We start from the raw sequence: 26,278 nt of genomic DNA, 5'->3' as shown, positions 1-26,278 counted from the left end.
ACCATCTTAGCTGGTCTCTATTAAACTGATGACTATAATCTCCCCATGGGCTCTTGGCACAGCTTAGCAAGCCCACTCCATGCCCCTATTCAATTAGCTCTCTAGTCTCTGAGACCCATATTTCACACCTGTCTTCCTCCGTGTTCAACTCCTCCCCTCACACCCTCAGCTGATGATCTATTTATTTCCCCAAGGAAATAATCAGAAGAGACCTTTCTCATTCTTTTATCACCAAATCTCCTAACATCTGAACCTACGTACTTTGTCTTTCCTAGTATTTTTTTTTTCTTTTTTTAAGAAAAACCAGTCTCCATAGAGACTGTCAAAAATTGGCAGTGCCGACTGTATTGCAAGTCGTCACAGGGGGCATTGGGAAAAGTTTTCAATTAGCAACAATCGCGCCTTGGATAAACCTCATTGGCTACGATACTGCCACTGCGCAAAGCTTTTCCTAGTATTAAAATGAGTTTTCTAGCTCTTAAGATCACACCACCTCCTTTTAGACACTGAATCCCATCCCTGAGAAGTGTGCTCCTGCAAGTGCCCTTTTCTCACCTACATCCGTGTGTCAGCCTCTCCCATCTTCAAAATAGGAGCAAAAGCCTTGACCTCACGTTGCCCCACAAAGCACCAAAAAATGTTTTAAGGGTGGGTGTGCCAGGCGCAGTAGCTCACGCCTATAATCCCAGCACTTTGGGAGGCCGAGGCAGGTGGATCATGAGGTCAAGAGATCGAGACCATCCTGGCCAACACGGTGAAACCCTGTCTCCACAAAAAATACAAAAAATTAGCCAGGCGTGGTGGTGCGCGCCTGTTAGTCCCAGCTACTCGGGAGGCTGAGGCAGGAGAATTGCTTGAACCCGGAAAACGGAAGTTGCAGTGAGCCGGGATCGCGCCACTGCACTCCAGCCTGGCGATAGAGCCAGACGCTGTCTCAAAAAAAACAAAAACAAAACAAAACAAAAAAAAAAAACGGTGAGTGCATAGCTCCACTTTCTCACCATCCCTTCACCTGAGCCCGCTCACACTTGTTCACGTGAAACCGTTCATGTGGAGTCAGCAGGGACTTCCCCATTGCCAGAGCTAGTGGCCAATTCTCAGTCCTCCTATTACTCCTTTTTAGCAGCATCTGACAGATAATCATCCCCTTCTTTAAAAAACAAAAAGGCATTCTTCCTTGTATTTTCAGGGCACCATACTCCTATTGAATGAAGCTAGGTAGGCAACCATGTGACTAAAAGAACATTCCAGGAAGAGCGAAGGTCAGGAGAAGCAAGTGTGCTTGGCCTGCCTTAGCCTGCTTGGGCTGCTATTACAACTCTCTTAGACTGGATAATTTATAAATATTAGAAATTTAGGCTGGGCATGGTGGCTCATGCCTATAATCCCAGCACTTTGGGAGGCTAAGGTGGGCAGATCACTTGAGGTTAGGAGTTTGAAACTAGCCTGGCCGACATGGCAAAACCCTGTCTCTACAAAAAATACCAAAAGTAGTCGGGCATGCTGTCATACGCCTGTAGTCCCAGCCACAAGGATTGCTTGAGCCATGGAGATGGAGGTTGCAGTGAGCCGAGATCATGTCACTGCACTCCAGCCTGGGTTAGAGGGCAAGACTCTGTCTCAAAAAAAAAAAAAAAAAAAATTGCTCAGTTTTATAAACCAGGAAGTCCAAGATCAAGGCACCACTTTGTTCTCTGGAGCTGCTTTAAGTCCCTAAATGATCCCATCCTATAACATGATCCATGCATTCCTGATTCCAAAATGAGTATCTCCAGTGTGTGCCTCTCCGCTAAGCTCCAGTGTTGCAGACCTATCTTCCTACTAAATTGTCTCCACTTGGAAGTCTATGGGAATCTCACACTTAACACACTCCAAATGGAATTATCTTATCCCCTTTAAATTCTTTCCTTCCCGAGTCTGACCCATCTCAGCAAACCACACATTTGCTCAGTCATTAAAACCTGGAGTTCATCTTTGACTCCTCTTCTGCCTCACACAGCCAATGCACACATTGTGTTGGCTCTACTTTTGAAATGCAGCAGTAATCCAACTCCTCTTGAATACCTCCAGTTACCACCCTAAACTCCAAGGAGATTGTAATAGACTAGGACTCCTACTCAGACCATCTGCAGAGAGCCTCCCCACTCAGTGATCCTTTTAAAACCCAGACCAGATCACCTTCCCCTCTTGCCTGAAACCTTCCTGAGGCTGTTATTCTCATCTTAGACAAAGTCCTCACTGTGGCCTACAAAGCCATATGAGATCTGCTGTCTGCCAGCCTCTTTACTTATGTCATAACTTGCCTTCCCTCATCATTTTGCTCAACCACACTGGCCTCCTCCCTGTCCTCAGTCATGCTGCTGTGGTCTCAATGTGAGTGTCCCCCCCAAAATTAGTGTTGAAGCCTAAATCCCCAATCTGACAGTACTAAGAGATAGGGCCACTGGGGAGACGGTTAGGTTGATGCTATGCCCCTCTTACGCATGTGAGGATGCAGTGAGAGGAGCCACCCGTGAAGCAGAGCTACTTTCATCAGACAGAATGTGCTGATACCTTGATCTTGGACTTCCCAGCTTTCCGAACTATAAGCAATACACTTCTATTATTTATACATTTTACCCAGTCTAAGGCTTGTTATAGCAGCCCGAACAGACCAGACACATGCCTAGCATTCATTCTTCACGACTTTTGCTCTCCTGGAACGCCCTTTTGGAAATCACATGGCAAACTCCCTAACTTTATTGAATTCTCTTCACAAACATCACCCACCTCCAAGAAGCCTTCCAAGTCTTCCTAGTCTAAAATACTTCTCCTCTCATCCACTCCTCTTCTCCATAGTATTTAGTGCCACCTGACATGATAGAGTCGATCCTCATTACTCACAGATTCTGTACTTGTGAATTCACCCACTTGCTAAAATTAATTTGTAACCCCCAAATCAATGCGTTCAGTGCTTCCTGTGGCCATTCGTGGACATGCATGCACAGAGCAGAGAAAAATTTGAGTCACCTGATGTGCACATTCCCAGCCGAGGTCAAACAAGTCAATACTGCACGTCCTCAAGTGCAGTCTAGTGTTCCTCTAAACACAGAAGGCTATGATGTGCCTTATGGAGAAACTCCAGTATTAGATGAGCTTCATTCAGGCTGAGTTACAGTGCTGCTGGCCATGTTAATGTAAAGAATCAACTATAAAGATCCAATAACATGTTTTTAAACAGAAACAAAAAAGGTTATATAGTGATTATTTGACAAAAACGTCATGACCACAGGCTAGTAGGAACCTATTTCCCCTAGGAACAATATTTCAATTTATGCTAATTCAGTGTTCATGACAACTTTATTGACCATAACTATTACAAATGACGTGAATCAACTGTATATATCTCCTATGACTACCTAACATTATATGTTTCCTGTTTAGAAGGCAAACTCAAAAGGAGCAAGGATTTCCTTCTATTGTACTGCCTTACCTCAGGCTTATAACAGTGCTTGGTCCTTCTAGCAACAGTCTAGAAATATTTGTTGAGAAGATAATTAGTGCAAGTGAAGAATGGGCAATTCTTTTTTTTTTTTAAACATGTAGTTTCACTCTTGTTGCCCAAGGTGAAGTGCAATGGTGCAATCTTGGCTCACTGCAACCTCCACCTCCTGGGTTCAAGCAATTCTCCTACCTCAGCCTCCCGAGTAGCTGGGCTTACAGGTGCCCACCACCACTCCTAGCTAATTATATATTCTTAGTAGAGACAGGGTTTCTCTATGTTGGTTAGGTTGGTCTCGAACTCCTGACCTCAAGTGATCTGCTAGCCTCGGCCTCCCAAAGTGCTGGGATTATAGGTGTGACTCACCTCATCCAGCCAGAATGGGCAATTCTTAAGCCCCTCTCCTGCCCACCGAAAGAACTCACGTCAATATAGAAAATGTTCAAGCTCACCAGTGATCATGGAGGAGCCAGGGCTGGCTCCCCGTTTCTCCCCAAATTACCATGTAGTGTTGGTGAGGGCCCAGGGAAGTCAGTCATGCAATCATCAAAAAACCTTAAATGTGCGTATCCTTTGACCAAGCAACTCCACTCCTGGAAAACAAAACTTGGATCCCTGCAAAAATTTGTCAACAGGGATAACTGCTGCAGCACAATTAACAATGGCAAGACAGTATAAATCACCCCAGAATCTTAAAAGATTAGTGAAACAATGGTTATACATAAAAAGATACAACAGAATCTCACTTTTTTTTTTTTTTTTTTTTTTTTTTTTGAGATGGTGTCTTGCTCCGTTGCCAAGGCTGGAGTGCAGTGGCCTGATCTCAGCTCACTGCAACCTCCATCTCCTGGGTTCAAGCAATTCTCCTACCTCAGCCTCACAGGTAGCTGGGTCTACAGGTGCCCACCACCATGCCTGGCTAATTATTTTATTTTTAGTAGAGGCAGGGTTTCACCATGTTGGCCAGGTTGGTCTCGAACACCTGAACTTGGGATCCCCCTACCTTGGCCTTCCAAAGTGCTGGGATTACAGGCTTGAGCCACTGCACCCAGCCAGATCTCACTTTTATTTAAAGTCTATATGTATAAAATAGGAAAATGTTCGTAGTCATGATCACTAAGTATTAAAATGCATAGTCAAAAATCTTTGTTTTTTATATTTTTCCCAGTTTTTCCTTGACAACATGCACTACTTTTGTCAGGGGAAAATAAACAAAAGGAAGTTTAGGAGTAAATCTGACAAATAAATTATGAAGTACTGAGTCCCTGGCAGAGAATTTTACCTCAAGGACACTGGCTGCCAGCCTTAAACCTCAGTAAGCAGTGCTGTTAACTCAGATCTCCACGGCAGTGGTGCTGTTTGGGCATCCTACTTTAAATGAAGCCTGAGAAGTGGAACATATATTGATAAGCTCAGCACTCAACTGCTATGGTAGCCACTCTACTCAATCTCAGCTCTACAACTTAATAGCCGTACAGTCTCCTTATCTGTAAAGTGTGATGAAAGTATCTCACTCACAGGAATGTTGAAGTCTAAATGAAATAACATCTATCTCATATATAACAACCAACATATAACAAGCCTTATAAGCATGGGTTATTATTCTCTCCCAAAACAGAACTGTTAGATGGTGTCCCACTTTTGTTACAGAAGTCAATGTCCTGGGAAGAGAGAATTTGTGATAACATGAAATGTTGTATATCATCACAAAAATATGTAACCTCCTTCTGTTACTGATTTATTTACAGATTTATTGATCACTTAACATTACTAAAGTTCAAGTAATAAGGTTTCCTGCCATCCTCTGTATGGAGATATAAAGGAGATAAGTGATATAGGGAAAGTTTACATGCCATAGTACTCTACTGGTGTAACAAACAGGCGTAGGCTCTTAATATAAGGCCACACACAATAAGGAAAACTGTCATACATTCATATACCATATACCACTTAAATTTGTATAAACTCTTGAACTAATGATGGTGGCAGGTGATCCAGTCAATCTGCTATCATCTTGGCTGCAAACTCAGGCATCCCTGCACTTCTGGGGGCCTGCCCCCACTTCCTGGCGTCTCCCTGCGGCTGGCACAGGTTTTCGGATCAAAGCGGGGGGAACCTAGAAGCCATGAACAGGGAGGGCCTGAAGGCTGGGGGCCAGGCTACCAGTCCCACCTATAGGAGTGGGAACTGGTGTCTTTTCCAAGCCTGTCTGGGGCCACCCATGGGCCAATCAGCATGCACTTCCTCCCCTCTGAGGCCCATAAAAAGCCCCCGTCTCAGCCAGAGCTGAGCAGAGGGAGGGATGACCAGCAAGAGGGAGGGATGACCAGCAGAAGGGAGAAATTACCCTCTCTGCTAAGAGCTTTGGAGAGCTACAGACATGGCAGAACAACCTGCCTGTGGAGAGAAGCTATCCTCTCCATGGGCTCCTCTTTCCTGAGAGCAGCAGACCTCTGGATGACCTGCCTGCAAAGGGAAGCTACCTTCTCCAGGGCCTCCTCTTTGCTGAGAGCTGAGAGGAGTTACCCTCTCCAGGGCCTTTTCTCTGCTGAGAGCAGAACACTTGAGGGACAACCTGCCTGCCGACAGATGGGAGCTACGCACCGCGCGTCTCCTTCTGAGCTGTTTTAACACTAAATAAAGCTCCGCTTCATCTTGTTCACCCTTCATTTGTCTGCATACCTGGATGCAGGACAAGAACTTGGGCAACACAGGCAAAGAAAGGCACCACTGGCAACAGGCTTCTGGGGGAAGAAAACCACCCACCCCAAAGATCACCCATAACACTAACACAACCAAAATTTCAAATCTAAAAATTTAATGCACTCAATTGTACAAACTGCCAAAAACTTAGACACTTTTCATCATTAACATTGTGAAATCCTCAGACTCTTACAAGAACAAAATAAAACCAAAAAGAACACATTCAATGATTTTAATTTGTGTGACAGACTACATGCTCCATGGGCAGAACCAAAGGTAAAGCCTTCCATTTTGTTCATGGTTATTACACAAGTAATTACACAAGTCCAGTGTATAAACACTACCTGAACATATAGTTAAGTTCTTCTAAGAATAATAAATATTATCTGAAAAAAGTTAACAAGCATTTATTCAATACTCAAACAGATAGTCATCAAAATGAGGTAGATCTAATGGGTCACTTGCTAAAGCATTTAATGATGAGGGTGGAAAAAACTCATCGAAAATACCATTCTTCATGGGACTCTCCAAGTTTAATGTTCTAACGCAGGCATTATTTGCCAGAGAATCTGGCTGAACTTCACATGGATTTTTCTTGGTGGGGCTACAATAATTATGGTCCTGTCTCAGATGTGTGCTCTGGGAAACATCATTTAATTCACTTGGTACTGGTGATGGGATATCGCTATCTCCCATTCCCAAATACCTAAAGTCACCTTCCCCATTTTCTGACAGCTCTGCTGAAACAGGAGTTGTAGGAGACAGTAATTCTGCTAAAATTTCTTCATGAGTTTGACTACCATACAGGGAAACACCAGGAACAGTGGTGCATGCAGACTCACTGGCAATATCAATTTGATATGGTAGCTCATTTAACAAGTCTTCTATTGATTCACAATCATTTGGAGACCCACCCTGGGACACCTGTTCTAGATTTTCACTTGGAGCTGTTCCACTTTGTGGGGAAGACATTAGAGCAGCTAATTTCTTCTTTTGTGCCTTCAGTTTTTTGCGAAGTTTTAGACGGAGTTTATGAATCTGACCTTCCACCAAGTCTTCATGGTTTGATGAAGAAACACCATTTCCATGAGAACTGTGGTTGAGTTGAGTGCTACATGAGGTGCTTCCAGACTTTTCCAAAACTTCTGAAGCAGCATGAGCATGCAGGGGAGCAGCTGTGCCATCAGACGATGGAGGAACTGGTGGTGGCTTACTGATGGGAGGTTTAGTCACACTCCTCCGAGCTTTCTTGGATACATGGCTGGCCTTCTGATTTATACCTTTAGTTTTAAAGCCACCAAAATTATTTACCCCTTTAACTGAAGGTTGTAAATCAGTTATAGTGTTTCTATTATGAGCTGAAACACAGAGTGGCATAAAAGAAGCACCTCTGCTTATTAAGCCTTTAACCCAACTGCCCACAAATGGCTTCTTCTGATTTTCTTTCAGAGACTGATTCTGTAGTAACCCAGATGTGGTTAGAGAATCTGCTGTAGTTTCTTTTTTCTTCAAATTAGATACCTGAGATGTGACATGTTCTAGTTTTAATTGTTCAGTTTTTGGTGTAGGGAATTGTTTTAACTGAGCATCCCTCTCAATTTCTACTGACTTCACTCCCTGTATAAGACCAGTAGCATGAGTGTTATTCACAAATTTAGTATTTACAGTACCTTCTCTATTCAGCTGCACTGACTGCATGTTGGTATTTACAACTTGAGATGGAAAACTTACGCTCACAAATTGGTCCTGGATAAGCTTTTCTTTCAATGGAGCTGATATTGAAGAAGCCATTAGTGATTCTTGTGATTGCAAAGTACTTGTTTTGAGAATTCCTGTATTTTCTGCTACAAGTTTATTTTCTAACAGGAAAGCTTCAGAATTTAACTGTGAAACGGAGGCTGTTTCCTGGGTAGTTTCTTCAAGTATCAAAGGTAAAATATTGTCGACCAAACCTTTTGAACTTGAAAGTAAGTGCTCTCCATGGGTTACAGCTGAGTCCTGTGAAAGAGTATGATGGGCAACTGATGTATCTTTAGGGTGAGTTACTGAGGCTGTTTCAGCTGAGGCAGCATCACCCACAGAACAGGACGTTGAAGATACTGGTTTCTCATTACCGACAGCGTGTTGGTCATTCGTCTTTCTAAGTGGAAGGCAGGCAGCTTCTTTATCTGTCACTTGGGATGTTTTTCTTTCCCAAATAACAATATGTATCTCTGAAGCAGGCACTTCAAATTTCTTGTGCCTTTCAGAACATGGGCCTTTTAAGTCATCACATTCCAGCCAACTTCCTGGAGGAGGGAAAAGAAGTGAAAGTTAGATATGAAAAAATCACCATCCTAGGTTAACTTTCTTCTGGCCTTTTCAACTGTTCTATCATTGAATACCCACCAAAGGAGAAGACTCTAAAATTGGCTGGGCGTGGTGGCTCGCGCCTGTAATCCTAGCACTTTGGAGGGTTGAGGTGGGTGGATCACCTGAGGTCAGGAGTTCAAGACTAGCCTGGCCATCATGGTGAAACCCCATCTTTAAGAAAAAAAAAAAAAAAAAAAAAAAATTAAAAAACAAAACAAAACATGGTCTTGACCTTGTCACTATCATCTGCCGTGTTAAAGTCCTTAGACAGAGTATATTTAACTTTTGGAATTTAGAATTTGGTTATCACCTAATTTATCCAATAACATCAGAAAACAGAATGTTTCATATACATAAATTTTCATGATAAATGAAGCTTGTTACCTGAAGGATCAATATTCATTTGAATTCTTGTTTTATTTCTGACCTTGCATTTTCACATTTGTCAAGAGAGAATGAGATGATGGATGACAAGAGAAGAGTTGAGAAATGAGAAGGATACACTGCCAAATACTGAAATATTAATACAAAACTTGGGAAAAGCCCATTACTTATAGCAGTGTGGTCGCTGGCAGTTACTTCTGCTTTCACAATTTCGGTGGTGCAGTAGTGACAGGGGCCCTTAAGTAGTCAACTAACGCATGAATGAAGAGTAAGAAGGTAACCTGTTTAAACCATTCCTTAAAAAGAAAAAAAAAAAAAAGACACCCATTAGGATGGGTATTGTTTAAAAAATAGAAAATAGCAAATGTTGGCAAAAATGTGGAGAAATTGGAATCCTTATGTAATGCTGGTGGGAATGTAAAATGGCACAACTGCTGTGAAAAGAGTCTGGCAGTTCGTCCAAAAGTTAAACACAGAATTACCATGGAGACCCAGCAATTCCATGTGTAGGTACACACCAAAAAGAACGGAAAGCAGGGACTTTCAGCTCCTTGTCCACCAATGTTCAGAGCAGCATTATTCACAACAGCCAAATGTCTATCACAAATAAATGGATAATACATACACTACTATTCAGCCTTAGAAAGGAATGACATTCTGTGATGTGCCACAACAGAAACGACGCTTGAAAATGTGCTGAGTGAAATAAGCCAGACACAAAAGGACAAATAATGTATGATTTCACTTCTGTAAGGTATCTATAATAGACAAGATTCACAGAGACAGAAAGTAGAATAGTGGTTACCAGGGGTTTCGGGTGGGAGGATGCGGAGTTATTGTTCCATGAGTAGAGTTTCTGTTTGGCTTGAGGAAAAAGTTCTGAGGGTGATGGTGGTTGCACAGCACTGTGAATGTATTCAGTGCCAATGAATTGTACACTTACAAATGTTACTATGGTAAATTTTATGTCATATATATTTTACCACTACAACAAAAAATATAAAAAGTACAGCTGAGAAATAAAGAAAGGTGGCTAGGTGCTAATAGGTGCTATGGGGTTAAGGGAAGGTATCTTTCTTTCTTTTTTTTTTTTTTTTTTTTAAAAACGGAGTTTCACTCTGTCACCCAGGCTGGAGTGCAGTGGTGCAATTGTGGCTCACTGCAACCTCCGCCTCCTAGGTTGGAGCAATCTGCCTCAGCCTCCCAAGTAGCTGGGATTATAGGTGTGTGCCACCACACCCAGCTGATTTTTGCATTTTTAGTAGAGACGGGGTTTTACCATATTGGCTAGGCTGATCTTGAACTCCTGACCTCAGGTGATCCACCCACCTCGGCCTCCCAGAGTGCTGGGATTACAGGCATGAGCCACTGTGCCTAGCCAAGGGAAGGTATATTTCTCTACATTTTACTTGCTACTACATGATAATTTGAAAAAAGCTAACCATAGGCTTAGATGAGTAACAACCTTTCTTAATAAATAATCAACAAATATCTGTACTTTCATTAGAGACTTATCAAAACAATCCACGCTTCTACTATATAATCAATATCTACACATCTATGAAACAGAAAATCAATACAAAAAGCATAATGTCATGGTAATTGTGGCACAACCAATTTATGTAGCTTACTCTATTCCTTTTTTTGTCTTTTTTTTTCCTTTTTGTGGAGAATGGGGTCTCGCTATATTGCCCAGGCAGGTCTCAAACTCCTGGGCTCAAGCTATCCTCCTGCCTCTGCCTACCGAAACCAAATATATTAAATTAATAAATCATGATGTCAAACACCATCATATTTACTACAAAACATTTCCTATTTCTTCGATTATATAGTGAGCACCCAAAGCACTGTATTTTTCCTAAGGAGTATATTATTTTAGAAAACATTGTTTTAGCAGTGGAGAAGTGACCAACATAGTGGTCATCATTTTATGTTGCAAAACATGTTTAGAGACACTTGATCTTAAATATTTACAGTGTGCTCAGTTTCTTTTCCTTGTCCATGTGCACCTATTCGTTTTTGAAGAAAGATTTCTAAGAACACAGATAGAAAACTCATTTGATTTCCAGGTGTTGTGGCTCATGCCTGTAATCTAACACTTTGGGAGGCCAAGCAGGCAGATCACGAGGTCAGGAGGTCGAGATCATCCTGATCAACATGGTGGAGCCCCGTCTCTACTAAAGATACAAAAATTAGCTGGGCGTGGTGTCACATGCCAGTAATCCCAGCTACGTGGGAGGCTGAATCAGAAAAATCGCTTGAACCAGGCAGTCAGAGGTTGTGGTGAGCTGAGATTGCTCCACTGCACTCTAGCCTGGCAACACAGCGAGACTCTGTCTCAAAAAAAAGAAAACTCATTTGACACATCTACCATAGTCACTTTTTCATGCTGAAAAAGACCATATCTTAAGATTATGAGAGAAAAAAAGTACTCGCCACCAGGCTTCAAAGGCTTCCTATAAAGAACTAATCTTGAGGCCGGGCACAGTGGCTCACGCCTGTAATCCCAATACTTTGGGAGGCCAAGGCAGGCGGATCATGAGGTCGGGAGTTTGAGACCAACCTGACCAACATGATGAAACCCCGTCTCTACTAAAAATACAAAAATTAGCCTGGTGTGGTTACTTGGGAGGCTGAGGCAGGACAATCGCTTGAATCTGGGAGGCAGAGGTTGCCGTGAGCTGAGATTGTGCCATTGCACTTCAGCCTGGGCAACAGTGCGAGACTCTGTCTAAAAAAAAAAAGAACTAATCTTGAGGAATGCAAAGATTAAGAAAGGAAAAAGAGACCTTTCCTTACACATTCCCCAAAGGGAAAAAAGCTAAAGACCAAATTAAAATATTTATTAAAAGATAAGATCTGATATAAAAAAAGTAAACCGAGAACATAAGTCACATAACAGACATGAATTCTGGTAAGTTTCAAAAGGGAAAACAAAATATGCTCAGAGATCTGCTAATCCCCCACATACACACAAAACAAAACTGTTCATTAAGCATGTGGTTAATGTGGCTACACCCTTACCTACTACCTGGACCTGCTATTTCCCATTAAATAGAAAACTTTATCTATCTTTTGTTTGCCTGTGTCAGTGGTTCTCTACCACACGACCCACTCTGTAATCACCTGGGAAGCTTTTAAAACCATGTTTAAAATAGTATTGCCATCAAGTGCCTGTAGTCCCAGCTACTCAGGAGGCTGAGGCAGGAGGATCATTTGAGCCCAGGAGCTTGACAACAGCCTGGGCAACACAGTGAGACCTTGTCTCAAAAAGAAAGATGAAAGAAGGAGAGAAGGAAAGAAAGAGAAAGAAAGAGAAAGTCAGAAAAAGTAAAGGAGGGAGGGAGGAAGAGAGGAGGGAGGCAGGCTGGCAGGAAGGCAGGCCAGCCAAAAACCAATACCAAAAACACCCAATATTGATATTTGGGCCTAATCACCAAGGGTGGTCTAGGGTACAACTGGAAATGTTTAGAAGGTAGCCAAATATTCTTATATGCTGTCAGGGTTAGGAACCATGCTGAACTTGAAGTGGATTGATCAATCTTTGAAATGCAAAAAAAAGTTAAAATAAGTTGGTTCATACTGTGAAGAACTACTTCCTCTCAAATTTGAAAGAGGGTAAAACCTTAAGGTAATAATTACATTTATAATATAAGTCACAGTTTGTAAAATGCTTTTATAATACAGTATTGTGTCATCCATTCAAACCATCCCCAGGAGGAAAATATCAAGTGTGAAGGAGTGTCTAAATAACAGAAAATGGTTATATCAAAGTGAGCCCTTATCAATGGCCTGATACAACCCTTAAGGAGATTGAGTTATCTTGTCTAAGACAAAGTGCACATTATGAGAAAAACAAACTCAGTATTACACTACATCAGACAAACAGAAGGCAAAATTTCCCCAAATCCATGAACTGTGCTTACTTAGCTTTCTATTAAGAAGTTTAATTATTTAAATAAAGACTTTATCTTGATAGTAGCTGTTAGCAAACTATGTATTTCACAATGACAGAAGGGCTACATAAGTCTAATGTGTAATAGTCTTAGAAATATATGTCTAAAAAATAAAAGCAAAGACGTTAAGTAGGAAAAAGAACTGTAAGCAAATAGTAGTATGTAATCTCATTCTTTGTCTCAAAGAGAAATACACCCATGCACCTGTGTTTACCCAAAATACATGATATAAGGAAAGAAAAAAATTAGGAAGGATACTAAAACCACCATTTTTAATAGGTGCAAGGAGGGGGAGAACGCAAAGGCAAGAATGGAGAGAGAAAGAGTCAGGGCAAAGTTTGTCTTTTTTTAAAAAAACAAAAAACAGCAAGTCCCCACACACTAGAGTTTAGTTTTCATGCCAATTATCTTAAAAGGAAACCTCTAAACACTTACCATCAGCATCTAAGATCCATGTTATAAAATGATTATTTGCTTGATACTGAATTACAGAAGTTATTTGGTAAAGACAGCCTTCAAAATGAAATGCATAGTGCTGCAAGTCATTCTGTGGTAAGCCTTCTACAAAGTGCAACATGAATATGGGAGATACTCTGTGGGAGAGAAAAGCAAAAGAAGTTAAACAAATTTAATGCCATGTGTCTGGTTATACAAAAGATGTCTGAAGTGAACTAGTCACACATAACACTTTCAAGGCTAACTGCATGAATTGTTCTAGAGCGCCTCCAGATGTGTGCGTTAATTAGAAATGGAGAACTCTAAGTATGTAACACTAAACCCTTTTCAGAATGGCATCCCAGACAGTTGGAAGTCATCATGCAGTAAGACTCTAACACAGACCATTAAACAAAAACTGCTCTGTAAGCAGCAATGCAGCTTTGGCTTAAAGATCTCATGGCAGCTACTTTGTAAAACCTAAGGAAAACATCCAGACCTTTTAGAATTTTCCTTGGCATCAAGTGCTCAGATTAATTGCTTTTGCTAAGTGGGGTAGGTAATATGTGAAAGAAAGCAACAAACCTAAGATATTCAAAATAAGCATTAATTTGGCCTATTTCAGTTATCTCAGGAAGCAGAGGGGTCTGTCAAATTAAAAGCTCTACTTAGGAAAAGTCCAATTTGTAACTAAGTAGAGACAAAATACAATATATTGGTCAATTTATTATTAACTTCAAGACGACTATAATTTCAAAAATATATTTTACCATTACAGCAACATGCTGAACCAGAAAATAGAGCCCAACGGGTCTCAAATAACTAAATTTAACAAAGCTCTCAGGATGTAAGAAAAATGTTGAATATCCCTTTTTCCAATATTTAAACAGCTGTCAAAACTTACTTTATCAAAATTTATTCAGCCCAAATGAACTTGAATCAATGTCCAAATTGCAGATTATTCAGACTGACAAGGGATAATTTATAAATTAATCTTTGTCAATCATTTTGTTAGACAATAATCAAGTCCTCAAAATTTAAGTACCTACAAAATAAAAAGTCCTGCCAACTGTCTATAACACTAAACTCTTTCTCACTTTAAAAAATCATACCTATTTCATCAAATCTAAGATTTCACTGATTATAAAATATGCCAGTATGAAACCATGCCGCCAATTAAAACTATATCATGACATCAATTTCATGTATTTCCATTTCAGACAGGTTAAAATATGAACTGTATGTCTGAATCAATGATCCACAGTAAAACTTGAGATGTATTCTCACAGCGGGATATGTAGGCTTTAGGCACCAGACCTTTTTTTTTTGAGATGGACTCTGAGCTCTTACTGCAATCTCCACTTCCTGGGTTTAAGACTCTCCCACCACAGGCTCCGGAGTAGCTGGACGACAGGTGCATGGTACCATGCCCGGCTAATTTTTGTATTTTTAGTAGAGACAGGGTTTCACCATGTTGGCTAGGTTGGTCTCAAACTCCTGACCTCAAGTGATCTACCTGCCCCCACCTCCCAAAGTGCTGGAATTACATGCATGAGTCACTGACACCCAGCCTGACTCTTTTAATTACTAATATTTAGTTCCTTGACCTTATATAATACCTTTCAATATATCTTCTAAGGCTAGCTACTAAAAAATGTCTTGATCCCTAGACTATGAAATCTCACTAGTTTCCTGCTTTTATATGGGCTTACACATGGAAAATGTTTTCAGACATATTAATGTGATAAATAACACAGGTAACACCACCTGACACATTTTTATGATTTTTGTACATTCCAAATCTTCTATTCTTTTGCAAATTAATAAAAGTAAAAACGGCCAAAACCGAAATCCACACTCAGCCCAATTCCCTGGCTGTAGAAGATACTCAGATGCCAGCTGAGTACAAGCACATTCCCCTAGGTAGTAAGAAATGACTTGTCAGAAACCTCCAAAGTCTGCTATGAGATTCAGATAGAAATTTGATTTTCTCAACCATCAAAAAAAGAGTCAACAATTATATGTTAAGTTTTAAAATATTCTCTTAATTACACTGGCCTTTCAGATCAACCAGTACACCAAAGCTATCCAGGACCTGATGTGGAGTGAAATGATGTAGAACAGAGCCACAATGTAGAGTTTTACTACCATGTCAAAAATCTCAATGTGTCCTCCATACTACTTTCTATAACTATGAAACTTTTTAAGTCCCAAATGCCAAATGAAGTCCAATTTTTTTCCTGTATGTTAACATCTCTCAACTCTGAAGTTGGGATACACATTATCATTGATGGAACACAGTTAAATAGGCAGCATTTCTTTTTCTTTTCTTTCCTTTTTTTTTGATACAGTCTTGCTCTGTTGCCCAGGCTGGAGTGCAGTGGCGCAATCTTGGCTCACTGCAACCTCTGCGTCCCCGGTTCAAGCAATACTCATATGTATCAGCCTCCTGAGTAGCTGGGACTACAGGCATGTACCACCACACCAGGCTAATTTTTGTATTTTTAGTAGAGATGAAGTTTCACCATGTTGGCCAGAGTGGTCTCAAACTCCTAGCCTCAGGTAATTTGCCCACCTCGGCCTCCGAAAGTGCTGGGACTACAGGCACGAACCACCATGCCCAGCCAGCATTTCTTTCTTAATGGCATATTTTTTAAATGGTGCAACTTATAAATAGTAGCATCTTGGAGTCAATCAAATAATATGCTTCCCCTTCCTTTTTCTGTTCCTCTTTGTTTCCCCTATACTCTAGCGTCCTACCTACAATTCCAGTTTGTCTTATTTCCAGCCTCTCGGGTGAGGGTAGAACTTTATCCCTAGGTTTTGTGGTCAGACTTCTTCCTACCCACAATGCCTGATGTGTCAGTGAAGGATGATGCTCAGAGCTAAGGAGACCAAGTTAGGTTCTCCCTCAACCACTGGAAAATTGGATGAAAGGAATTAACCAAATTGGAACCAAGAGTGAACAAGAGATTTCAAGCTAAGACCTATTTGCATTCATCTAACATGGGGTTAATCTCTTATTTAAAAATCTACCCTTAGGAAAAGAAAAGAAAATAGAAAAGAGAGAAAGAAAGCACAAGGGAACTGTGTTAACCTCTGCTACCCAAAGACAGCAGAGAAATATTGTGTCCTTGTCCCACAAAGCATACTCATAGCCTTGCACTCAAAGAGATTATGGCAGTAACCTTTCAAGAGTTTGTGAAGTAAAATGAAATCTGATTCTACGTTCTTGGTGCTCCATGTCACCATGCTCTGAATGTAACTCCTAAACAACTTACTTAAATAAAAGTAGCAGATTTGGGCTGCGCGCAGTGCCTCATGCCTGTAATTCCAGACCTTTAGGAGGCCAATGAGGGCAGATCATGAGGTCAAGAGATCAAGACCATCCTGGCCAACATGATGAAACCTTGTCTAAGGGCCAGGCGCGGTGGCTCACGCCTGTAATCCTAGCACTTTAGGAGGCCGAGGTGGGTGGATCACCTGAGGTCAGGAGTTCAAGACCAACCTGGCTGTCATGGTGAAACCCCATCTTTAAAAAAAAAAAAAAAGAAAAAAAAAAAAAAAAAAAAAAATCAAAATACAAAAATTAGCTGGGCATGATGGCACGTGCCTGTAGTGCCAGCTACTCAGGAGGCTGAGGCAGGAGAATTGCTTGAACCTACCTGGCTGGTGGAGTTTGCAGTGAGCCGAGATTGCACCACTGCACTCCAGCCTGGCAACAGAGCAAGACTCTGTCTTTAAAAAAAAAAAAAAGTAAAGTAGCAGATTTGGGTCCACTAGGCATAATTCACCTGAATTTATCTATGAACTCTTTTCCAATGGGGAGACATTAGAGATGTGGGTTGAGACAAGGTGTCCAAGGAACTTAAATGAGTTTTAGAAGGCTGTATGTCTTAATTACACATGATACATGATGAGCCCAATTACTTTTAGGTTATCCCTAAAAACTATATTAAATTTGTTTCTAAATTCCATAGACACAAACAAATCAAGTTATACAAATTTCAAAATAATAAAAGCACAAAGGACTTAGACCTTGTTACTTAAAATTTAAGTGAAACTTCATACACTTAATTCAATTTACTTTTGAAGAATATAGGAAATGTCCACATTATAAATTCTGCTAATAAATTAGCCCACTGGAACTCAAAACACATTTTCCATTAAAAGGCTGTTTTATCTAATGGATCCATTTCCAGATCAGCGCATGAATCTTTAAGGTAAGCAACTTATTCATACAGTTAAAAAATATATATGCTACAGTGCAACCAATTAACAGTTTAAACAAAACAATGGTACGACTCTATGTTCACTGCTGGGGCACGGGAAAAAGCAGGTATGAACAGCTAGATGAAATCATATACATCAAGCAGCCTAAAGCAGGTCCATGGTCCAGGGCAGGAGGGCAGACCCCATGCTCCGCTGCTCTTCTCCTCACCTCATCATCAACACTTACATCTCAAAACTGACACATGGCAGCCAAGATAGATGACAGACTTCCGTAATCTTCAGACAGATCAGACACCTCCTCTTCCTTCCCACTTTGCCCTCCTACACAAATGCTATCAAATAATAGTGACGGGCAAAAAAGATGCGAGTCCGAAAGGACAAAGAAAGGGAAATAAGCAAACAAGGAGTCGATAAATATTTAGAGGACAGAAGGCAAACAGAGAGGTGGCACCTTACCCAACAGAATGGACAAAGTGAAGACTAAGTGCTTTGGGATACATGTGCTGACGAGAAAGAAGAGCTTATTTCGCCCAGAGAACCCTTAAAAGTGTGGATATTTACGGCCACAGATGTGGCAGAATGTGGGGATGGGGCCTTGGGCTAAAAACTAGGATGGTGACTCAAAGTGTGTACATAAAAAAGCTCACCCTATGCTCTAGGCCCAGAGAGGAACCAGCACAGACTGCAGCAGAGAGTGCAAAGTGCCAGGAAAGTGCTGCCAGGAAAAAAAGGGGCGGGGAATGAGTAAAAAACTGTGAAGCATCTGAGTATTGGAATTGTATTAGTGTTTAAAATATTTGGCAAAAACTCACAGCACATAGTAAAACAAATGAAAACAAGGCAAATAACAATTCCAGGAAAAATAAAGAATTGTAAAAGTGCAACCTAACTATGTATACTACTTGGCTGAAGAGGGAATAACATACATATGTTAATAACAATGCAAATATCGAATACTGATTTAGCCAAATATGCAACTGCATTGGAAGAACAGGGAAAGGCTAAACTAAGATGAGGCCCAGGTGTTGGTGTGAGAACCCCGGTCTCAACTGCTATAAAAGAACACATTGCATTATGGTAGAATAAGCACATCAATTTGAAATGTCAAAGTAAATACTATCTTAATTTGAAGATTTAAAGTAGATACCTGGAGGAGAGGACAGGGGACTACTGCCCTTTGTTCCTTTCAGCTTGTGAGCACTGATGAACTGAGAATTTATTACTTCAATAGAATAAATCTTTAGGAAAGATTCTGAGGGGTTTCTAGCACATTCAAGGGCATAAAGGTTAATGTTCCTGGTTCTTTATTATATCAAATTAGACCTCAAAACATTTCCTTAATGTTCAATTAGGCTGACAATGAAGAGTAAAGAGGATGTGTACATGTGTGAGTGCATTAACGAGAGAGAGAGACAAACTGCCTAAGATGGAAGTGACCTGTGAGTTGAGAGAGATGGGGCTCTGGTAACACTGGAAAAGGGGATGCTGACCAACCTCCCACTGAGGACAAACAGAAAAGCTGGCAAAATAGAATGAAAACACATCTGCTCAAGGGCACCAGATAGCTTACAAGATGATGAGGAATTAGCATGCTTAGAAGAAGATGGAGATTCAGACAGATGAGCCTGTGGCTCATCTTTGAATCACCTTAGTTCTTAAAATCTGATCAAGGAAATCCCAGAATTCTAGAAACTCCAGGCACTTGGCAGAGGAGAGAAAAACTGAAGCCTGATACCTTTAAAGAAGAAAAAAGGCAAGAAGAAGGAGACACCAGGAGAGTGGGGCCAGAGGGTCAGCCTAAGTGGCTCTTCAGTGGCTTCACCTGGGACAGTGGGCTGACTAGCCAGATAGAGCGAGGCAGTTGGCAACTCGGAAATATATGTTAACTCAAATTTCAGAAAGGTAGGTTGTTGTCACCATTTTCAATTCTACACATTAAGAAAAATGTAAGTCCACCTTCATTTTATACTAAAAACTATAAGACAATTTTAACTCACTTTTCCAATATCATTTTTCTTATTTGTGATTTACTGTTGCAATTGTTACATGGACCAAAATGGGCAGCATTAAGTGGGTGCCACTCAGGGATGACATTTGTAAAGGTGATCAGACTCTTCATACACCTATTAAAAAATGACATAATAAATTCATTAATGTTAAATGCATTTACATTAATTTAAATAAATTTCTGAAAGTATTCCTCCCCTTTTTGGTGATTCATACTTTCTTATTTTCCCAAATCATGTTAATATGGCAATATTCTCCCCTACGCTAGTAAAGAAGTTCTGTGAAGATGTGCCACATTAATTACCCATAGCTTTCAACTATGACATGAAGCAGGAAAAAAAGACAGGATTCCCCAACAATACCACTGATATTTTTCACCAAAGAGCCTCTGCTGTGAAGTACTGTCCTGTGCACTGTGGGATGTTAAGCATCATTTCTGGCCTCTACTCACCAGATGCCATAACAGCATCTGGTTGTCTCCAGAAGTTGCCAAATGTCCCGAGGGGGACAAAATAGCCCCTAGTAAGAGCCGCCATTCTAAGGTTGTCAAATTTATTAAGAGCTCACCCCTTACTCAAATAACTTAAACTGGCTAGCCGTTACAGACAAAGAAAAATGAAAAAGGGTGTTTCCAAATATATAATCAGGAATACATACAACTTAACTTTTTTTAATCCTTAAAAATATACTGCATTAATTGTGAACAAATTTTGTTTTCGCAGGTTACACAAGTTCTAAATTTGCACTTTCGTCTGAATACTTGAGAGCCACAGCCAGCTAAAAGGATGATCTTTAAAGATGTACACTAAACCTCAACTGTATCCACTTTAATAAAAATGTTTTTAATTAAAAGAGCAGTTACATATTACTTAAGAGATACAAGCTTCTCTTCTAAACAACTGCAAATACTGACAAATCCCTTGAGAAAGCACCTTCTGTTAAAAACAGATCACTACTCTGGAAGTTAACATTTTAAAAGCAAAGCAACATAAAGGTCTCAAATGCACTGACTGTATTTCTGCTAAATTCTTAAATTTTCAAAGATAATTGTTAAGTAAAGGCTCCTATTTTTTAGTTTATAAAAAGGAGACTGTCTCAGCAAGGAAGTGTTAATTCTCCGTATGCCATCTGATGTTTCTGAGCACTTGCTATGTGCAAGGAGAGCACAGCACTGGATACTCATCTTCCAACAACTCTCAGAGGCGGGTGCTCTTCTCATCACATTTTACAGATGGGGAAAGTGACATATAGAGTGCAATGATAAATAACAGACCTGAGCTCTGCCTCTGAAGACTATGTTTTTACTGCCTCCAGGTTACACTTTCCCAGTTGAGTAAAAAGACCCTATACTGGCACTAAAAACACCTTCATAAAAACAAACGAATTTGCTGGATAGTTCTCCTTCAGATTAAGTGGAAATAAGTTTTAAGTTATGACATATTAAAACACTTCATTTTAGCTTTCCCCCTATAACTACTTTCATTTTTAGGACAAAGGAAGGTTGTTTTTAAAAAGCAAAAAAGCATACCAAAGCAGCTGGTGGCTTCTTTCTCTTGAGCTCTCATAGTTTGTGCTATACATCTCTAAAACATATTTATCATCTTGCATTCAAAGCTAAAGTAAAGCAGCCCAAAGAACAGATTAATTACAAAGTCACTGGCCCTCTATTACGTGTTCATGTATTACCTCACTACCTAAATAGTGAATTTGGCAAGGATAGAGACTATTTCCTGTGCCTGAATTCCTGGCACACAGAACATACTCAACTAAAAACTGTCAAACAACTAAGATATGGATTCTAGAAAAGTTACAATTAAGCTGATTTTAATCAACAAGCTTATTTATGTTATTTCAAACCCAGGTAGTGATTAAGGAGTATACCACAGTGAGCAAGGAAGTCTTAGAAGCCAGAAGAGCCTAAGTGTGTCTCCTGATTCTGCCACTGACGGTGTATCATCTGGGAATCAATCTAACCCCCTTCAAGCTGTCGTATTCCTAAGTGCCAAATGAGGACACTAGGATCTTCCTCATTGAGTTACTGTGAGGAGAAAACCAGATAATTTATATAAATCAATGATAGAAGACTTGGAAACAGGTGTGTTCTCATATTCACTTGTTTACACTAAATTATTTAAGTCCTAGGTATGAATAAAATGTTAATTCTCACCCTGTTCTAGTAGGGTTTTGGCGACTGTTACAAAAGTTTACTTAACAAAAAGTTTAATATGAAAATGTATCTGACCCAATTTTATCAGAGAAAAACAGGCCCTTTGGAGAGGGGACATGGATTTCTCCTAGGAGCAGCCATTATGTATCTTTGTTTCATGGCTTCTAACACGATGAAACTATTTCCCTGTAACACCACCCATGAAAGTATCGCTCTGTTGCCCACCAGCTGCCAACTCCCCACATTCATCTATCTCAAAATTCAGAAAGAGACCAAACCCTTGCGATATTCCTTGGATATGCCTGCCAACAGTTAATTTCAATGATAACTTCTTGTCTATAATTTTTTTCAACTCAGGGGGGTTAGCTTTGCTCACGGTGTCTACTCTGTGGCTTCTCTTACCCTGTTCTAGTAGATCTGAGTTATCTGGTTAAAAAACCCAAAATTACTTTGTTGCTTGCATTCCCTGAAGGATCCTCCCAGACTGAACTCTCCTTGACTGTTCCTTAAATTCCTAAAAAGGGTTTCATGTTTAGATAATGAGTATTGAAGTAATACATATATATATATTTTACTATATAATTTATTTGAGATGGAGTTTCACTCTTGTTGCCTAGGCTGGAGTGTAGTGGTGCGATCTTGGCTCACTGCAACCACCGCCTCCAAGGTTCAAGCAATTCTCCAGCCTCAGCCTCCTGAGTAGCTGGGATTACAGGTGCCCACCACCACGCCTGGCTAATTTTTGCATTTTTAACAGAGACAGGGGTTTCACCATGTTGGCAGGCTGGTCTCGAACTCCTGACCTCGTGATCCACCCACTGCGGCCTCCCAAAGTGCTGGGATTACAGGTGTGAGCCACGACGCAGGGCCTTCTAAGTAATATGTTTATCTCACATTTTACGTTAGTAACTTTCAGAGGCTTCAAGTTTTCTAACTTAAGCACATAAGTTAAAGAAAAGTGTGGCCAGGTGTGGTAGCTCACACCTGTAATCCTAGTACTTTGAGAGGCTGAGGCGGGTGGATCACTTGAGGTCAGGAGTTGGACACCAGGCTGGTCAACATGGCAAAACTCCATCTCTACTAAAAATTAAAAAATTAGCCAGGTGTGGTGGTGCAAGCCTGTAATCCCAGCTACTTGGGGGTCTGAGGAAGGAGAATAGCTTAAACCTGGGAGGTAGAGGTTGCAGTGAGCCGAGATCGTGCGACTGCACTCCAGCCTGCATGATGGAAGCAAGACTCCGTTTCAAAAAAAAAAGTGGAAAATATTTCTATTGTAATAATTTGAATAAATGACCAACAGAGCCAGTTTGGTCATTTCCTAACTGCCAGCCAGAAATTTTCTTAGGTATGGACCAAGTGAGAGTATCCCTCTGGTAATATGTCGCTTCCCTGACTCCTCTTCTAAAACCTATTCTTCTCCTTGCGTCGTAGGTATAGATCGAATATCTCTTATCTGAAATGTATAGGATCAGAAGCATCTCCAAGATAAAGAGATATCTTGGAGATGGGACCTGAGCCTAAACACGAAATTCAATTGTTTCATAGACATCTTATGTAAAGCCTGAAGGTAACAGGTACATCAGTCATGGCCTTTCTAATACACTGCCGAAAGGCATTAGGAAAGGAGAAAGTATGGCTCAGCTCATGGGTAGGAGGCTTCTGAAGGCGGCTGGTCTTTCACAGGACTAAGGGAAGAAATGGGAAAGCTTGCACTACCTCTGAGAACTGCTGCTAGCCTCCAAGGGCCTAAAACCAGTGTCTATGATGTTAGAAACCTCAAGTAAACAAGCAAAAACCCTCCTCTCTAATAGAATAAACAAAACGTCTATAGTTTCACGGCATTCTGAGAGGTATTCTTACTCAGCAAGGACTCTGGAGAAGGGAGGTGTACTAATTCTCTCATGGTCCCTATTTCCAACTGAAGAACTCCTTAAAACTTCTACTGGCAGTCTAACAAACCATGAGGTTTTGATCATTCCAGTTTAAAGAAGCAAGCAAACTGCAGTGTCTGGTGCTCAAACTGTTCTCTTAACCTTAGTGGTGGAGAAACTACAAGAAGCCATGTTAAAAAACAAAAGAAACTAACCTGTTTTGATATTGGTGTCCACACTGTGAACATCTGAAGTCCCATGAAAAAGAAGATAAGAAGACCTTTTCAATATGGGGTTCTAGTTTTAAGAGCAGGGGAAATGCAAACACAGGACTTTCCATATCACCTTCAAAAAGAAAAGGAAAAATTACTGCTCATAATTAATAACAGCAAAAATTAAACCAGATTTGTGAACTATTGTCTTTTCTTACTATATTTACTGCATGAGTATGTGTTAATACTGTATGACACAGTAAGTCAGAGTTGGCACAGGGAAAGTACATAAAGCATTTTTCTGAAAACGTCCAGCCTAGAGATTTAATTACCACTTCAATCTCTTTCCTTTTCCTTGGCAGACATTTATGAAAATGCCTTAAGACAGAAAAACCACAAAAGACCCATATTGTTTTCTACCTTTCTAGCTTTTCTCAGGAAAAAAAACAAAAAACAAAAAACAACACATCAGAGCTACAATAGCCTTAGAGTATATTAAAACAAAAATTGGTGAGGTGTAGTGGCTTACACCTTGTAATCTCAGCACACTGGGAGGCCAAGGCAGGAGGATTGCTTGTGCTACCTCTGACAATTGCTACCAGCCTCCAGAAACTTCAGATCAATTTCTATGATGTTCACAACCAGCCTGACCAGTATAGTGGGGCACTGTCTCTACAAAAAATAAAATGAAATAAATTAGCTGGGAGCAGTGCTACACACCTGTAGTCTAAGATACTCAGGAGGCTAAGGCAGGAGGCTCATTTGAGCCCAGGAATTTGAGACTGCAGTGAGCTATGATCATGCTGCTGCATACCAGCCTGGGTGACAGAGTGAGACCCCTTCTCTAAAAAAAAAATATATATATATATATATATATGGAAATGGTTTGCTGCAGATGTTAAAAAAAAAAAAAAACACATAACCAGTGAAACACTGTAGAAACACGTCAGAATTGGCCATTTCTATTCTGATCATCTTGTTTCACCTGTGGAGGGCGTGGCCAAACAATGGTTAAATGACCAGCCTCAACTCTTTGGACTCTTCATCTACCACTCTTCTCAACTTTTCAGTCCAATCCTTTCCTTTAACAACTTTCTGACTGAAGAAGATTTGAATTTCGTTGTCATTGAAAATAAAAAGTGAACACTGAATGCTGGCTTCCAGCTTTGAGACTGGGAAGTTAAGGAGGAGAATCTACAAACTTCTCTTACATTCTTTCTCCGACTGGTTTCTCTCCTTCCTATTCTCAGAGGAGCTTAGATGCTGCCTTACTGATTTGGCCCAAGAGTCTGAGTTCACAGCCTCACTTCCATGGTCCAGTTTTCCCCGAGCCTGGAACTACAGTTGCCTGGAACATGGCCAGGAACAGTTACCTTGGCAGGACCACAAGGCAGACAGTAAGTGTTACTGCCTAGCAATAACACCTATTGTCAATGAGGGGTTTCTAAAAATTACTGATTACCTGAGCCCCCCCACCCCCCGCCCCAACCCCTGAGATTATCATTTAAATGCCCCTAGCATTGACATTTACTTTTAAATTCCCTTGGTGCTTTTTAATGCACAAGTGAGGTTAAAAATGCTAGATTTGTTTATGGGGAAAAGTACTAGAGAAGTACTAACGATATGCCACCGAAATATTCTCCTGGTTCTTTCTGAGAACTGCACCCACTCTCAAGAGGCGAAACACTAGCCTACGTATTTATATGGAACAGCTCTGCCCAACAATAGCTTACCCAGTGGTAGATTCCTAAGTCAAACTACTCAGATTCTCTCTCCCAAGAATATGATAATCTAAGGTAATAAAAAGGTATTATATTTCCATATGATGTGAATATTTCTACATGGTAGATGAGTATAATACAAGTAAGTTATACCAATTACTTACCTAATGTGCATTTAAGCTGGGGCTGAAGTCTAATAAAAATTTCATCTCTAACTTCATTCAGACAGGTCTCTATCTCTGCAAATATTTCTGAGGTAAGTTTTTTACAATCTCCATCTAAGAAAATACAGAGAACATTATCAATACCTCATCAATGTATATCTTCCCACCGAAAACTGAGACATTCCCAAGAATGAAAGCTGAGTAAGTTTTGCAAACAAGAGACAAAAAGCAAAACACAACAGATCCTTAATAATTTCTCTGTAGTATATTACATATTCCCTTAATGTATGTTATCAGCACAATATCATTAGTACTTACTGAATGGGTAAAATCTCAATCAAAGTGTTTCTCGCCCAAATAATCACAGGCCATAGCAAAATAACTAACCTTTCAGATATATGTTTATCTATAAAATAGCTAAAGAAGTTACCTCTTTATGTGCAATTATCACTTATACTACAATGTCTAGTCATTTACTGCATTCTGTGTAATTTTTATTGAACTTAGCCAGGTCATAGGAACAGATAATATTTTTTTTTTGAGACAGAGTCTTGCTCTTGTCCCCCAGGCTGGAGTGCAATGGCACGATCTT

At 40.3% G+C, this 26,278-nt stretch overlaps 1 protein-coding gene and 1 non-coding gene across 5 annotated transcripts in view; both read right to left on the bottom strand.

Annotated features, from left to right (window-relative positions):
• Window positions 1–307: 307 nt before the first annotated feature.
• On the bottom strand, window positions 308–447 carry LOC116562549. The gene has a single exon (XR_004274004.1). It is a non-coding gene; the product is annotated as a U4 spliceosomal RNA (small nuclear RNA).
• Window positions 448–6,277: 5,830 nt separating this feature from the next.
• Window positions 6,278–26,278, bottom strand: part of USPL1 (ubiquitin specific peptidase like 1) — a 39,210-nt gene continuing 19,209 nt past the window's right edge. For all 4 annotated transcript variants that reach the window (XM_032294411.1, XM_032294412.1, XM_032294413.1 and 1 more), the window contains 5 exons: window positions 25,687–25,800; window positions 23,805–23,934; window positions 19,542–19,667; window positions 13,312–13,469; window positions 6,278–8,472 (listed from right to left, as the gene is read on the bottom strand). In XM_032294411.1, coding sequence (XP_032150302.1) covers window positions 6,596–8,472; window positions 13,312–13,469; window positions 19,542–19,667; window positions 23,805–23,934; window positions 25,687–25,800 — 2,405 coding nt within the window. In that variant the 3' untranslated portion in view covers window positions 6,278–6,595. The remainder of the gene's footprint in view (window positions 8,473–13,311; window positions 13,470–19,541; window positions 19,668–23,804; window positions 23,935–25,686; window positions 25,801–26,278) is intronic.

This window comes from Sapajus apella, unplaced genomic scaffold (assembly GCF_009761245.1).
Source record: "Sapajus apella isolate SASKATOON/1434 unplaced genomic scaffold, GSC_monkey_1.0 scaffold32, whole genome shotgun sequence".
Taxonomy (NCBI): domain Eukaryota; kingdom Metazoa; phylum Chordata; class Mammalia; order Primates; family Cebidae; genus Sapajus; species Sapajus apella.
The sequence above is the reverse complement of the archived record's forward strand: the minus strand, read 5'-3'. Positions and strand labels throughout refer to the sequence as shown.